The 13,680-nt window shown below is 44.8% G+C and overlaps 1 protein-coding gene across 1 annotated transcript; it reads left to right on the top strand.

Annotated features, from left to right (window-relative positions):
* The first annotated feature begins 519 nt into the window (after positions 1–519).
* On the top strand, positions 520–10,063 carry LOC129540452 (intelectin-1-like). The gene is made up of 8 exons (XM_055401455.2): positions 520–645; positions 869–932; positions 2,033–2,143; positions 2,810–3,057; positions 3,390–3,548; positions 3,903–4,023; positions 7,408–7,511; positions 9,832–10,063. The coding sequence occupies exons 1-8, from the start codon at positions 634–636 to the stop codon at positions 9,982–9,984; spliced, it is 972 nt and encodes a 323-aa protein (XP_055257430.2). The 5' UTR covers positions 520–633; the 3' UTR covers positions 9,985–10,063.
* Positions 10,064–13,680: the final 3,617 nt, after the last annotated feature.

Below are 13,680 nucleotides of genomic sequence, written 5' to 3'. Positions count from 1 at the left end.
TGTGGCACATGTCATAATTAGGGTGACAAAGTCCATAGTAGGCCAGGGGAGTATCCATCAGCTATGACTGGGGGTGGGGGTGTCAGGGCAGGCTTCACAGAGATGTTTTAGGAGAGACTGGAAGGATGATGACCTGACAGAGGTGTGTGAGGCCCTGGAGCATCTGATTGAGGTGGGAGCAGGACAGGCTGCAGGGAAGAACCGTGAGGTCTCGTCCATCCTGAGAGTCTGTTACGGAAGGGAACACTGTGTGTGCTGTGACTCAGCAGGGCTCGTCCTCCTCATGGTGAGTGTCACCTGTGTGACCACGAGTGCTGCCTCCTCCCCTCCAGACAGTTACACAATCCTTCTCATTGTCGGGGCCGAGGCTCAGGAACCTTCAAGGGAAGAAAGCCTGAGGGAGGGGCTTGTAGACCAAAGTGGGCTGGGATGGGCAGGGCCCACATGCTTTGCTCTCCCCATAAAGGCTCAGCACTTCACTCATGTCACGACTCTCTGCAGAGGCTGTTGCTCTGAGTCTCCACCTGGCAGGGAACTCTCAGCTCCTGGCGTCTGCGAGAAAGGAAGGGGATAGCTCTCCGTGCTGTGAGGAAGCTGAGTCTGAGACAAGATCCTAGTGTGTGGGGAGCCACGATGCCAGCTCAGGTCTGATCTTGGTCTCAGGAATGGGGAGTTCCAGAGAAAGGAACGTGTGGTCCCTTAAGGATTTGAGGGTTGGATGACGTTGGGTGTATTCCAGTAGGTTTGAGAATGCCCAGGAGGCCATCACTTCCCATTTGAGGTTTCCTTACTCAGAAAGGTCAGGCAGCAAGAATGGGAAGATGAAAAATGATGGATCGGCCAATGATGTGCATCATTTTCTTCTTAGGGGCCAGGTGCCAGATTCTGCCTCTTGCTGTTTCTCTCTCTGGCCGCCAGAGGGCGGGGTGCAGGTAGGTCACTCAGGAGCAGCAGTTTCTTTTTCTTCTTTCATTTTTAAAAATTAATTAATTATTTTACTTTACAATATTGTATTGGTTTTGCCATACATTGACTTGAATCCGCCACGGGTGTACATGTGTTCCCCATCTTGAACCCCCCTCCCACCTCCCTCCCCATATCATCCCTCTGGGTCGTCCCTGTACACCAGCCCCGAGCATCCTGTATCATGCATCGAACCTGGACTGGCGATTCGTTTCACATATAATAATACACATATTTCAGTGCCATTCTCCCAAATCATCCCACCCTCGCCCTCTCCCACAGAGTCTAAAAGACTGGTCTATACATCTGTGTCTCTTTTGCTGTCTCGCATACAGGGTTATCGTTATCATCTTTCTAAATTCCATATATATGTGTTAGTATACTGTATTGGTGTTTTTCTTTCTGGCTTACTTCACTCTGTATGATAGGATGAAACTGGAGCCTGTTATACAGAGGAGCAGCAGTTTCATCAGCTCACCCAGGTACATAGCAGAGTAGAGGGAATAGAGCTGGGCTGGAGGCTGGTCTCCTGGCCCAGAAAGGGAGTCGTGGAGATGCAGAGAAGTCAAACTTCGCAGCCTACATGAGCTGTGCCCTGAGTGTTGATTGCTGGTCTCTCTGGATGTGTGGTCTGAAGCTAAGGCCTGTCCTGGGGCCCCACACTGTGCCTGTGTGTGGCTGAGGGGCCCAGGGGAGCCATGGTGGTAAAGACTGTGCTTCCTTCTAGTGGCTCCTGCTCCTATGGCCTTGGCCTTGGAGTTCCCAGAAGGAGATGGTATTCAGGGCTGTGTCCAGGGAACAACCTAGTCTAGTCTTCATCCTCCCGATTCCCTTCCTTGTAGTAGGCATTATGATAGTTTTCATTTTTAAATAGTTGAGCAAAAGAATGCAAGTGTTAAGCCTGTAGTAGATTGTGGTCAGGCATTCTTAGCTGTGAGAATCCTGACCTCTGGGGCCTCATAGTCCAGTGATAAAATGGAAAATTAAGAAGGGGCTGGGAGCTGATGGCCTGGAAAGCTGGTGTGAGCAGCATCTGAATATTAATGAGAATTACTCTCCCATCCTCTAGCAATGATCCCTTCTGTTGAGAAGTTCTGGGAGGATGAAAAATGTGCTCCTTACCTGTCTTTCCTTCCCAGAAGCTGCAAGGAAATCAAAGAAAGTTGTAGTGAGGCAGATGGTGAGTAATGAACCAACCCAGTGCCCTCTCCTTTCAGTTCCTGTTTAGCTAAGCAGATCCCAGTTATGGAGGTCAGGAGGGCTGTGCCCACCACTCCTGTCTGATCTGACTCCGGTGTCCAGCCAAGGAGATTTCCAATGGGAATTTTGAGGGTTTGGATCATGTTACAGGAGACATCTGTACATGTAATGGGTTTTCCAAGGAGAATGACAGGATTGGTAAAGAAACTACAAAATTCATATCAGAGAGTATATTCTCCTTTAGGGCTAGGTCCAAGAAAGGAACTGTACACTTAGGGAATCTGAATCTCATAAAATGGGCAGTGACCATGCCTCCCCTTTGCTCTGAGTTGCAGAGTCACATCCTGATGTAGACTTGAGATGTGGTTGGGTGCTATTATCAGGCCTTGAGTGGTGAGAAGGAGGCTCTATCCAGAGGGAGATATCATCTCTGTTTTCTTACTCTACAAAGTCTTTGAAAAGGTAGCTTTGAACAAAGACAGTCAGTGTTTCTGCTCTTAGATGACCCATAGAGAATTTTCCTCTAATAACGTATATGTGGGAGTCTTCAGGATACATTTCTGACTTCTCAGAGTCTTTCTGGTTGCGGGTCTGAGATGGACCCTGTGCTCTCAGACAGGGGGTCTCTGACTGGTTCCCTCTGCAGATGGCCTGTATCACCTCCGCACTGAGAATGGGGTCATCTACCAGACCTTCTGTGACATGACCTCCGGGGGCGGTGGCTGGACCCTGGTGGCCAGTGTGCATGAGAACCGCATGCTCGGGAAATGCACGTTGGGCGATCGCTGGTCCAGTCAGCAGGGCAACAGGGCTGACTACCCAGAGGGGGACGGCAACTGGGCCAATTACAACACGTTTGGGTCTGCAGAGGCGGCCACCAGCGATGACTACAAGGTGGGTGGCACTGAGCACCCAGTTGGGAAAGGGTGGGAGCTGAGTGTGGCTGGAGCAGAGCATGTGGAAGGGAGGGTGGGAGATGGGGATGTGGAGGTGGGGCTGGAGAAGAAGAAAGACAGAAGTCCATGTCTTGAATGACAAATTCCTCTCACCAAGGTTGTTTGTGTGGTGTGGTCTCATCGTCTGCTGGAGGGAGGTGGGGGTCTGAGCACTGCTGGTCACCTGTTCCCTGGAGCCCTGAGCTCTCAGCTCCACTGAGGACTGTGTGTGTCTGAATTGGCTGGTGGCACCTCCTGGGCTGGTGAGGCTGAGTGTGTGTCCCTCTGCAGAACCCTGGCTACTACGACATCCAGGCCCAGGACCTAGGCATCTGGCATGTGCCCAATGAGTTCCCCCTGCAGCACTGGAGGAACAGCTCCCTGCTGAGGTACCACACCAACACTGGATTCTTCCGGAGACTGGGGCATAATCTGTTTGGACTCTACCAGGTACATGGGGCTGCTGGCTGGGGGTGGGGGCGCTTCATTTGGTGAGCTGAGTGCTAGGAGTTTTGGATGAGAATAAGTCTACTCTGGGTCCCATATCCCTAGCAGGTGCTTGTTCTTGTCTCTTTATTCCTCTTCTGGGTCAAGTGAACTCACAGGCTACCTCTCTTGGGAGTTCTGAGCCAAGCAAGGGAAGAAGCATATGGGGGAGGAGAGAGGGACTCGAGGTTGTTGGACATAGTTATGATGGTGGGCAGGTGGGGAGGAATTAGTATTTTAAGGCTGATCTGAAAATGACACCTGAGGGCATTAAATCTCCTGCTTGTCTTCACACAACCTGTATTTTGGTCTCTGTAGAAATACCCAGTGAAATACGGAGCAGGGAAGTGCTGGACTGACAACGGCCCAGCCATTCCTGTCGACTACGACTTTGGTGATGCTGAGAAAACTGCATCTTATTACTCACCGAATGGTCAGCGTGAGTACCTCCTTCCCAAGCCCAGTCATCAGCTCTTCCCTGCTCTCTTAGGGAAAGTGTAACTAGCAACAGTTAATGATTGCTAGCATTTATTGAACACATATAATGTACCATGGTATAATATAGGAACTTAACATGACTTTGTGTCATTTTATCATCATGAGAAAAGAATGAAGTTAGTATTATTCTTCTCCATTGTAGAGGGTGCAAGTTCAGTCTTATTAACCAATACCCTGTGTGACTCTTATAATAGTTAAGGAAAGAGGTAAGTTAAAGTTCAGAGGCAAAAACAAATAGCAAAGTGGTGAGAAAATTTGTTTTTGTAATGATGAATAGAATACCAAAGAAGTTGAAGTAGACCAGTTCCATGAAGACCTACAAGACCTTTTAGAACTAACACCAAAAAAGATGTACTCTTCATCATGGGCATTGGAATGTAAAAGTAGGAAGTCAAGAGATAACTGGAGTAACAGGCAAGTGTGGCCTTGGAGTACAAAATGAAGAAGGGCAAAGCTAACAGAATTTTGCCAAAAGAACACACTGGTCATAGCAAACACCCTCTTCCAATGACACAGAACACAACTTTGCACATGGATATCACCAGTTTGTCAATACCAAAATCAGATTATGTTCTTTGCAGCTAAAGATGGAGAAGCTCTATACAGTCAGCAAAAAGAAGACCTAGAGCTGACTGTGGGTTGGATCATGAGCTCCTTTTTGTAGAAGGCTTAAATTGAAGAAAGTAGGGAAAAACATCAAGACATTCAGGTATGATTTATGTAAAATTCCTTATGATTATACAGTGGGAGTTACAAATAGATTCAAGGGATTAGATCTGGTAGACAGAGTGCCTAAAGAACTATGGGTGGATGTTCATAACATTGTACCAAAGGTGGTGACCAAAATCATCTCAAAGATAAAGAAATACAAGAAGGCAAAATGGTTGTCTGAGGAGGCCTTTTCTAAATCCAGCTTGTACATCTGGAAGTTCTCGGTTCATGTACTGATGAAGCCTAGCTTGAAGAATGTTAAGCATTACCTTGTCAGCATGTGAAATGAGTACAATTGTGCAAAATAGCTGAGAAAAAAAGAGAAGCGAAAGGCAAAGGAGAAAGAGAACAATATACCCAACTGAATGCAGAGGTACAAAGAATAGTAAGAAGAGATAAGAAAGCCTTCTTAAGGGAACAATGCAAAGAAACAGAGAAAATCAATAGAATGGAAAAGATTAGAGGTCTCTTCAAGGAAACATTTCATGCAAAGACGGGCACAATAAAGGATGGAAATGACAAGGACCTAATAAAAAGAGAAGAGATTAAGAAGGGGTGGCAAGAATACATAGAAAAACTGTATTAAAAAGGTCTCAATGATCAGCAAAACCATGATGGTGTCATCACTCACCTGGAGGTAGAAATCATAGAGTGCGAAGTTAAGTAGGTCTTAGGAAGCATTGCTATATACAAAGCTAGTGGAGGTGCTAGAATTCCAGCTGAGCTATTTGAAATCCTAAAAGATGATGCTGTTAAAGTGCTGCACTCAATGTGCCAGCAAATTTGAGTAACTCAGCATTGGCCATGGGACTGGAAATGGTCAATTTTCATTCCAACCCCAAAGAAAGGCAATGTCAAAAATATTCAAGTTACTGCACAATTGTGCTCATTTCACACGCTAACCACATAATGCTCAAAATCCTTCAAGCTAGGCTTCAATAGTACTTGAATTGAGAACTTCCAGATATACAAACTAGATTTAGAAAAGGCAGAGGAACCAGAGATCAAACTGCCAACAGCTACTGCATCATAAAAAAGTAATGGAATTCCAGAAAAACACCTACTTCTGCTTCATCAACTGTGCTAAAGCCTTTGTGTGGATCACAGAAAACTGTGGAAAATATTTAAAGAAATGGGAACACCAGATCACCTTACCTGTCTCCTGAGAAACCTGTGTGTAGATCAAGAAGCAAAAGTTAGAACCAGACATGGAACAACAGCCTCGTTCAAAATTGGGAAAGGAGTAGGTCAAGGCTACATATTGTCACCCTGCTTATTTAACTTTTATGTAGGGTGCATCACGTGAAATGACAAGCTGGATGAATCAACAAGCTGAAATCAAGATTACCTGGAGAATTATCAACAACCTCAGTTATGTAGATGATACCACTTTAATGGCATAAAGTGAAGAGGAACTAAAGAACCTTTTGATGAAGGTGAAAGAGGAGAGTAAAAAAGCTGACTTAAAGCTCAGCACCAAAAACCTAAGATTATGGCGTTCTGTCCTATCACTTCATGGCAAATAGAAGGAGAAAATGTGGAAACAGTGACAGACTTTATTTTCTTGGGCTCCAAAATCACTGCAGATAGTGACTGCAGCCATGAAATTAAAAGATGCTTGCTCCTTGGAAGAAGGAAAGCTATGACAAACCTAGACAGTGCATTAAAAAGCAGAGATATCACTTTGCAGACAAAGATCTGTACAATCAAAGCTCTAATTTTTCCAGTAGTCATGTATGATTGTGAGAGTTGGACCATAAAGAAGGCTGAGTGCCAAAGAATTGATGCTTTTGCACTGTGGTGTTGGAGAAGACTCTTGAAAGTCCCTTGGGCAGCAAGGAGATCAAACCAATGAATCCTAAAGGAAATCAGCCCTGAATATTCATTGGAAGGACTGATGCTGAATCTGAAGTTCCAATAATTTGGTCATTTGATGGGAAGAGCTGACTCTGGAAAAGACTCTGATTTGGGGAAAGATTGAGAGCAGGAAGAAAAGGGAGTGACAGAGGATGAGACGGTTGGATGGCATCATCTACTCAATGGATATGAGTTTGAGCAAACTCCGGGAGATGGTGAAGGACAGGGAAGCTTGGTGTGCTGTAGTCTATTGGGTTGCAAAGGATCTGACATGATTTAGTGACTGAACAACAAATGATGGATAGCTATTATTTTAAAGAAGCCACAGACTTAAGCTTTTGGTGGGAAAATGAGCCATTTTACGTTAACATCATGGTAATTGGATGAGCAGTGTGCTAGCAGAAACAGATGGCCACTTCTCATCGTTGCTTATTCCTGCTGGACCTCTGAAGGTCTTCTTGCTGATCTCTCAGTGGATTATTAATTTCACCTATGAGCTTTAGGCAGACAAGTGACTCTTGTGAACATGAGCCTTGGTCCTGTTACTCCAGATGGAGGGAAGGTCTCTTCCAGTGAAGTTCAGAGCCAGGATGTAGCAGCCGCTGTCCACAGAGGTGCTGGGCTTCATCCCCGTAGCTTGGAGTCCTGGGCTGTAACCTGACCTGTTGACTGAGGGAATCCCTGGGCTGGTCAAAAGAAAGCTGTTTTCAGTTCCTCCTTTGAATCCTTGGCCCTTTCTCTGCCTCTTCTTTTCCAGGAGAATTTGTTGCGGGGTTTGTCCAGTTCAGGGTGTTCAACAATGAGGGAGCAGCCAGTGCCCTGTGTGCAGGGATGAGAGTGACTGCCTGCAACACTGAGCATGTGAGTTTTGGGACAATCCCTGGCTTGTGCGTGTGCGTGTGTGTGTGTGCATGTGTGTGTGTGCATGTGTGTGCACGCATGCGTGCGTGTGTGTGCGTGCATGTGTGTGTGTGTGTGCGCACAACCCCTTCTGGGGTATATTGGTGTACGTCTCTGTGGCTTGCATTTTTCTTCTTTTGCTGGCATTTTGTGGACATAATTTTAAAATTGTTACTATTATTCTTACTTGAGACATAATCAATATGTAATATCATCTTAGTTTCAGGTGTGTTCCATAATGATTTTATATTTTTATGTATTGTGAAATGATCATCAGAATAAGTCTAGTCAACATCCACTACCACACATAGCTACAAATTCTGTTTTCTTCTGAGGAAAACTTTTAGCATCTACTCTTTTATAATTTTTCAATGTACACCATAATATTATGACTTAGGAAGCATACTGTATATTACATCCCCAGGAACTTAATTTATAAGTGATAGTTTAACCATTAGACATAATTTATTTCATCAAAGTACAATTTATCTATATTCTCATGTATGATTAGTACTTTTATGCTGTGTTTAAGAAGTATTTTCATATATTGAGATCACAAAAATATTATCTAATATTCTTATTAACTTCTAGAATCTTTATGTTTTTGTTGTCTCTTCAGTCTTGTAGAAGTGAGCAGCAGAGGTGTGCCAGCTGGAGAGTGTCTTTGAGGGACATTTTGTGACTGGAGGGGCAGGACGAAAAGGGAGTCAGAGCTCTAAGAACGAGCATGCTCACTCACAACTTTTCCTTCCACACCTGAGAAATGTGACTGAAGTCACCTGAAGTCCAGGACATCTTCACTTCCCCCTGCAATTATCAGTTTGTCCATTTGTCAGTTAAAAAGAGGCAGCTGTGCCCTCATGTGCCCTAGATTCTGATCTGGAGGATAATGTGTGTGTTGGTTCTGGAAGTAGGGTTGGGTGTGTCCCCCCTACTCTGGATTCCATGAATCCTTATTCTGTTCATAAGTTCCCATTTGCATTTACCCCTGTGTGTACTGACTTAAAAATACATGGGAGGGTGCCTACAAAGTGCTGGGTATTAGAACTGCAAGCCGACCGAGTCATCTTATGGAACTCAAGTGGTTAGGAACAGATTTGTAAACTCACGGTTGCAATCTCACATGGTGTCGCCTGAGATAGCAACTAAACAAGGGGCCCTGGGAACACAATACAGGAGCTTCTACCTCTACTAATGGCACACAGTTGATTCTCCAGGAAGGTGACATTTTTGTCAGTTCAACAGGCAGCAAGGGGCAAATAGTGTCCTTTGAGCATGAATGACTAACATGTTCATAATCACTGGGATTCGATAGACCGTGGTGTGTTGAGGGGGCAGTGAGCTGTTGTGTAAATTGTATCATGGTATGCGCATGGTGTAGAATCAAGAGCTGGAAATACTTGCAGGAAGTAGGGCAAGGAGGGACTTTTGCATTATGCTTAGGACATAGAGTTTATGTTATAGGTGATGGGGCACATCAGAGGAGTGTGACCAGATTAGTGACCTGATCACTTTGGTTTAGCAAGGAGGGGGACATGCATTCAAGAGCAGGGAAATAAGAGTCAAGGAGACCGTGAGGCAGGTGTAAAGATGCAGATGTGAAACACTGGGAACCTGAGCCAGGGTGTTGTTGATAAAGCTGAAAGAGCAAGGATGGGTGCATAGACGGTGGAATCAACAGTTCTTGACGATTAAACGAATATGGGAAATGGCAAGTGATGAAGACCGAACAGACTTCAGGGTTTTGTTTTGGATGACTGGATGCTATCAGTTACGATGTGTGATGAGAGAGGAATAGATTCAATGACAGCAAGAGAGAAATAGTTTTATTTTGGAGTGGAGTTTTAGATCTAAAGACAAGTAGGTGGAGACATCCATGTGACAGTTGGATATGGGGTTTCAAACGCAGAAAATAACTGGCTGCCCTCTGAAATTTAGGAGCATCATGACAATGTATGATTATGCTGGTGTTAGCAAAAGTCATGGGAGAAGATGAGCCTCACTGGGAGAGTGAGAAGTGGACAGAGCTGTGAGGAATAGCATTTGGGGGATTGATTAAGGAAAAGAGGTAAGTTGAGGGGCCTGAGAATAAATGGGAAAGAAGGTAAAAAGGAATTCAGGAGAACGTGATTTCAGAGTCCACTGGAGAGTGAGTTCTGTGCAGGGGAGGGGTCATGGCCAAGTACGAGAAGGACCAAAATTACAGGGGATTTGACCATTAAGAGCTCACTGGTGTGTTTACAGCCAACCCCTCACTGTGTCTTTTCCCTGCCCCCCCCAGCACTGCATCGGCGGAGGAGGATACTTCCCAGAGAGCAGTCCCTTGCAGTGTGGGGATTTCTCCTCCTTCGACTGGAATGGATACGGAGTTCATGAGGGTTACAGCTCCAGCCGAGAGATCACTGAGACAGCTGCGCTCCTGTTCTACCGCTGAGAGCTGTGTGGTGTGAGGCACGGAAGCCAGCTCCTAAGCCCAGACCCTCAGGAATGGAAAAATGGAATGCTAACAAGGAGGGAGGGGAATAAATTATATCACTTTGTGAACTTTGTGGTTTTGAATTTGAGTCTATTTACAAATTGGCCGGGACCTGAAGACCTGAAGGGATGTTTTGAAACAATACCTCTCATTCTGGTGAATACTTCTTTGAACATTCTGAGTTTGGAACTTCAAGTTACAACTTCAAGTTCTTGAACACAAGTTTGCCCATTTCTGGAGACCCTAGTATGAGATCGAAGGGCAGAGGCAAATGATTCTTATGAATTATTTTGTAACATACTGTTATTAGCTAATCAAGTCCTCAAAATAAACATCTTAAAGAATAATAGATTACTTAGATTCAGTAGGGAAAAAGAGATTAAGGTCACAGCTGACCATTTCCTTTATTCCTCCAGCTTTGACATTCAGGACAGTGTCCCTACAATGATTCAAGTATGTGTTACAATGTGTGTGTGTTGGGGAGGGTTCTCACAATACCAAGAAATGCATTGAAAAGTAGCTGGGAGTCCTCTAAGTCAACTCAATTTTGACCCAATCTACCGGGAGACAGTGCCAGATCCCCGTGTGAAAGGCTGAGTCCTCTAAGTCTGCCCCTTGAATCCTTCTGAGAGGAGAATTTCAGCCACAGCTGAGGCCCGTGGGCTTTTTTTTTGGTTTGGGCAGCAGCTGTCTTGACTGGAGGGTGAAGTGAAAGCCCTGTGGTTGTTCTTGGCTAAACTTGGCTTGTGTGGTACTAGGTCATCTACTGTTAATATATAGTTGACCCTTGAACAACCTGTGGGCACCAATCCCCCACACAGTTGAAAAGCTCATACTTGGCCCTCTGTACCACGGTTACTCCATATCTGCGGTTTCTGAGTTTGTGGTCAGCAACTGCAGATTCAGTGAGTCATGGATGGTGTAGTATTGTGTTAAGGAAACATGCATATAAGTTGACCAACATGAATCAAATCTGTATTGTTCAAGAGTCACCTGTATTTGCTTTTTTCTGGTATCTTATTTCGCTTTCACCTCCTTAGTAAATCTTGTCCCTTACTAGCATATTCCTGGCTTCCTTTTTTGCTCCTTTATTCTTTCTCTACTCATTTTTGTTACCTCTTGCATTTTTTCTCTCTCCTCATGTCAGGGTGTTATAAAACCAAACTTGACTCTGCTGGCCTATGTGCAGGGAAACCAATCTACTGACATGGAGCTGTGGTAAAGGAAAGCACAACATTTACTGCAAGTGCCCAGCAAGGAGTTTAGGTAGCTAATGCCCACAAAATGCCCAAATGACCCAGTGGCTTCCAGGAAAAAAATTTTAAACACAGGGTGAGGAAAGGGTTGCAGGGTGCAGGATCAACTGGTGGACTTTCATCTAATTGGTTGATGGTGAAGTTACTGGGAGTCAACTTCATCCACCTTCTGGTTCCAGCTGGTCTGGGGTCAGTGTGCTTGTGGTTGGCATGCAGTTAACTTCTTCCACCTGGTGGTGTTTCAGTATCTGCAAAACAGCTCCAAGGTATGACTTAGAAAGGGTTTGTTGTCTGGAAGTACTATTTTTGGAGCTCTGGCAACCTTTAGTTCCTTAAGCAGGATGGCAGTTTTATAAGTCTTTGCTTTTTTGTAATTCACTAAAGTGTATATTTATGCCTTATATTCTTTCCTGTATTTGTGTTAATTTTTATAACATTCTTTTTGTTATTCTTTTTTTTAACAATAAAACATAAATAATTCACTTAAAGAAGTTGGGCTGGAAAGGGTGGCAGGGTTCAGGGCTTTTATCCCCACTATTTTCTTTCTATGTAAACACATCAGTTTTTGTTTTCCCTAAAGGTACATTTTGAATTATCTTTCTATGGACTGGTGATTGATGGTGAATTTAAATTCACAAAAAGTAATAATATATCAGAATCAATTTTTATCCTTCTTTCACATTCTGACTAACTCTTCTGTACATTTCAACAGTTCCAGCTTGTTGCCAGACACAATCCAGTCTCAGACTTTTCCTTGTCTCCCCAGTTTAGGCTGTCCGGTAGTGGAAAGATCAGGGGCTACAATCACCACCTCCTAACACTGCCCTCGCTTGGTCTATCCCTTCTTCATGGCCAGTGCTCTAATGTTCCCTGCTGGGTCTACAGTTTCCTTCTTAACTTCTCTCCCTGATTCCTATCTTCTTGTTCACAGGGAAGTTCAGTGTGAGAGAGATTGATCTAAAAGTTATAAGAGGCACAAAATGGGGAAGAGAAAGGTACAGAGGGCGGGTTCCAGATGCTCACAGAATCTCAGAGACCACCAGCAGTGGGCCACTCTTCCTATCAGACATGTGAGCCACCTGACCCTAAAGCCCATTGTGACAGTCCGTTTCCAGAACCAATTCTAGTGCTATTTATCTTAGCCTGGGTCCTCCATACATGCAAGCCTGAGGCAAAAATGAAAGTGCTAACTAAGACTTGAGTTAGGAGCTGCCAATTCAGAAAGACAAACATTAGGAAAAAAACTGAAGAGACTGAAAAAAAAAACCACAAAACTAGAAGCTATGTGATTTGTGATCACTCTACCTGTCTCTTTATAATAATTCTGGAAGAGATATGGAGGAGGCAGAGGCCTGATCTGAAACCTCTCCCAGGTCCCGTAGTACATTGTCCAGGGTGGGACACTGGATGAGTGATGAAAACTGATTGCTTATAAGAAACGGGGATGAGGGTGGCCAGAGAAAGAAGAAGGGGAAAAGGTAGGAGGGGTCGGGAAAGCAAGGAGGAAAAGAGGAAGGGAGGGTAGGAAGAGAGAAGGCAAAGTTGAGGTGCTGGGGGAAGAGGGTCACTGAGGGAAGACAGAAGGCCTTCAAAAGTCCCAGTGACACCACGTGTGGCAGAAACAAGCTGTCCCCACTGAGCGCTGCTCAATCTGTAGACTCAGGAGCAAAAGAAAGGGTCGTCACTGTGTTAAGCCCCTGGGTTTGGAGTGGCTTGTTGTGGCACCGTTGATAACTGATCCAACTTCATGGTGTGGAGGGTGAGCCTGGTGCTCTAGCTGATGACATGAGTATTCTTAGTAGGACTGTGGAGGAGCTTGTGGTTTACAAGAACCCTTGCTGACAGCAAGGTGGGGAAGGGATTGGAGGGGGCCAACACTGAACACAGTGAGGATTAGGACTTGGTGCCTTGCAGGAGGCCATTTCAGGAGTGCAGGCCTCTGCAGGACTTTGTTCTATGGTCACCAGTGTCATCTGATGTCTAGATGATTTGTTTGAGGCAATCAAAGTAGTCCCAACCTTCTGGCCAGAGACTGGCTCAGGAGCAGGCATGTGTCCTGTCTCTGCCCAATGAGACCTGAGGAAAAGTGTGCTGGGGCCTCTGGGAAAAACTTCATTCTTCTGCAAAAGAGCCAGAGGAATTGATCCTTGTTTTTGCTCTGGATATTCCTTAGTCTTATAGTTTATTACGGGTTGTTTGATAGAAAAATGGACAGAAGACCTTAATAGACATTTCTCCAAGGAAGACATGCAGATGGCCAGGTTACATATGGAAAGATGCTCAATATCACTAATTATTAGAAAAATGCAACTAAAACTACAATGAGGTACCACCTCACAGCAGTCATCATTAAAAAGTCTACAAACAACAAATCCTGGAGACTGTGTGGCATAAAAGG

The sequence above is a fragment of the Moschus berezovskii genome, chromosome 4 (genome assembly GCF_049115385.1).
Source record: "Moschus berezovskii isolate FMDL1 chromosome 4, NW_MosBer_1.0, whole genome shotgun sequence".
Classification (NCBI taxonomy): domain Eukaryota; kingdom Metazoa; phylum Chordata; class Mammalia; order Artiodactyla; family Moschidae; genus Moschus; species Moschus berezovskii.
This window is presented reverse-complemented; position numbering and strand designations above follow the sequence as displayed.